The sequence below is a fragment of the Penaeus japonicus genome, unplaced genomic scaffold (assembly GCF_977035675.1).
Source record: "Penaeus japonicus unplaced genomic scaffold, GWHDUDI00000001_assembly GWHDUDI00000037, whole genome shotgun sequence".
Classification (NCBI taxonomy): Eukaryota; Metazoa; Arthropoda; class Malacostraca; order Decapoda; family Penaeidae; genus Penaeus; species Penaeus japonicus.
The window spans coordinates 19,964,975-19,967,474 of NW_028234439.1; the positions used below are offsets into that span (position 1 = coordinate 19,964,975).

Consider the following 2,500-nt stretch of genomic DNA (forward strand, 5'->3'; position numbering starts at 1 on the left):
TTACTTGATAAATATTCCCTCAGCAGCGAGAGCCTCAATTTGCAATCCGTTAATAAATGAGCAAACTTAATTCAAGGTTTGCAATTAACTCTCAGGAAACTCAAAACAAAACAAACAGGAACAGATAGGTATTTCTGCATTCACTTAGGAACAGGGTCGTCATGGCTAGGTGAAAGGCAGTCAAACTGAGTCACTGAGTTCTTTGAGTCCCAGAGACTTTGCTCACGGGGAGTCAAAATGGGGACCGGTTCCCGCGATTGACCAATATCTTATCTTTTTTCTTTCTTGTTATTGTATTAAAGGTACGACAGCACTGGTGGAGGCTGCCACCAATGACCAGTATGCAATGGTTGAATTCCTGCTGGACGAAAACGCGAACATCGATCTCGCAAGAACAAATGGTGAGTAAAAACTTAAGCGCAGTACCACCACTTCTAATCAGGAAACAATCTTTGTTGAAAAAAGTTTGAAAAGAAGAAAATTTGACTCGATTATGATTATCATCATTATCATATTTAAAAATTGATAATTCAAAAGAATTAAACAAGTCATAGTCATTTCAACTCTCTCCCTTACTCTCAGCCTTCCCCCTTGCATCTTTCTCCCCTTCTCTCTCACTCATTATCTCTCTCTCTTTCTCACTTCTATCCCACTCCTCTCTCACTCATTATCTCTCTATCTCTCTTCCCTCCCTCATGTGGAATTTTAAGAATGACAATCTTCCTTTCAGGTCGAACTGCGCTCATGATGGCTTCCATAGGTGGCCATTACGACATTATCACGCTCCTGGTGGAGAGGGGCGCTGATTTGGATGTGACTGCAGGCGGTAAGCTTTGTTAGCCTAACAATATTTGTTAGATGAACAGTGAAACAGTTTGTTAGTCTCAGTGTTTTAGCCTCAGAAAGTTTGTTAGTCTCACCGTTTCTATTAGCACGACCGTGTCTGTTAGTCTCACCATGTTTTATAGTTTCACCGTTTTTAATCAACTTCTTTTAGACAAATTTCCGCCCATCGCTGACAGCAGACGAAGCGTCGAGCTGTAAAGGGGAACCGCAGCCGTCAATGACCTAAGTGCCTTTTGGAAAGCACATCGTCCTGCGGATGGCGAGGGGTCCTTGCATCTGAACCAGGCCATGCAGCCTTGTGCCACTTCATGTGGACAGCAAAACGTTGCACCGCGTTAAAAAGGGTGCTGTGGCGACCATAGCATTTTGCTGCTTTCTGCTCGCGACACCTAATGCATCTGAAACGGGTCTCAGAGATGGTGAAGCCAGGCTAAGGCCTTGCAAGCATAGTTGCAGAGATAGGTTTGAATTTCCTCGCTTTTCTCCTCCTTCTCCTTGTTTTATCCTCGTCTTCTGTACAAGATTGATGGGATGGGACGAGTGAGGATAATCTGGAAGTGAGGTAAAGGGGAGAAAGATCGAGATATAAATGGGAAAGACTGAAGTATATGGAGGACTTGTGAGAGGGTTATGAATTCGGTCAGATTGCTTGTGTTATTATTTTCACTTCCATTATGAGTCTTATCATGTCTGTTCGTCTGACTCCCTGAGCACTATCAGGAGGAGGGGCCTTATGCATGTAGACACCACACAGGCTGTTGAGCTGATACCAGGGCGATGTGCCACAGTGGCAGCCAATTTGAATCGCCGATAAACAATGCAGACTGAATTGATGGTATTACCAATATGATATTAATTACGATTTGATGATATTAATCGTAAAGATAGAAATAACGTGGAACAAACAACACTTGGAAAGATTAGGAGGACCTACATCCATGCACGGTAGGAGCAGACCTCAGGAGGAAATTGCCTTCGAGCACATTTGAATCATTCGCCATTGAACTGTCATAGTTGGAACATGACGAACCTGCAACAGTTGCCATAGGCCAATTAAATACACTGACGATACAAGGACATCTCTGCCTCAGAATCGCTTGTCAGGAGCAGGCTTCCAGACTGAGCAAAGTGGGCAGAACCTCCTGTGATTTCTTCGGTGAATAAAGTCTAGCATTCGGATATTAATGATAGTAATCAGTAACGTTTTTTTTTTTTTTTTTTTTTTTTTTTTTACTGTAGACTTACAATTCCTAGCTGATCAGGCAAAAACAAGCACCAGGCATTCCCGCTAGCGCAGTGCTGGCGTCGATGCCTCATGAGAGCCACTTAAGGGCACAGGCTCACAAAGGAGATCGCCTCTCCAGGCAAAACAGTACTCACTAATCAATCACATTATGTCTTTAGGTTGGAAGACGCATTTCTCATGTTTTTTTTTAGAATATTGGTGTGAAAAATCCGTGTCCAAGCTTCCTTTCTCTTCTTTCCGGGTGTGAAGGAATGCGGTTCTGATAGCATTCATATGTTTTGTTATTGGTGTATATACAGAATGGTTTTATATTGTCGCTGCAATTACTGTCACTCCTCTTGTTACCTCTACCACTATTAGCTGCAGGAGGCGATAACCTGCATTGGCAACGCAAATACACTAAATCTT

The 2,500-nt window shown here is 42.8% G+C and overlaps 1 protein-coding gene across 1 annotated transcript in view; it reads left to right on the forward strand.

Annotated features, from left to right (window-relative positions):
• The window catches only part of LOC122264988 (uncharacterized), a 10,759-nt gene that overhangs the window by 4,431 nt on the left and 3,828 nt on the right, over positions 1-2,500 (forward strand). The window contains exons 5-6 of the mRNA XM_086532502.1: positions 303-401; positions 731-826. Coding sequence (XP_086388628.1) covers positions 303-401; positions 731-826 — 195 coding nt within the window. The remainder of the gene's footprint in view (positions 1-302; positions 402-730; positions 827-2,500) is intronic.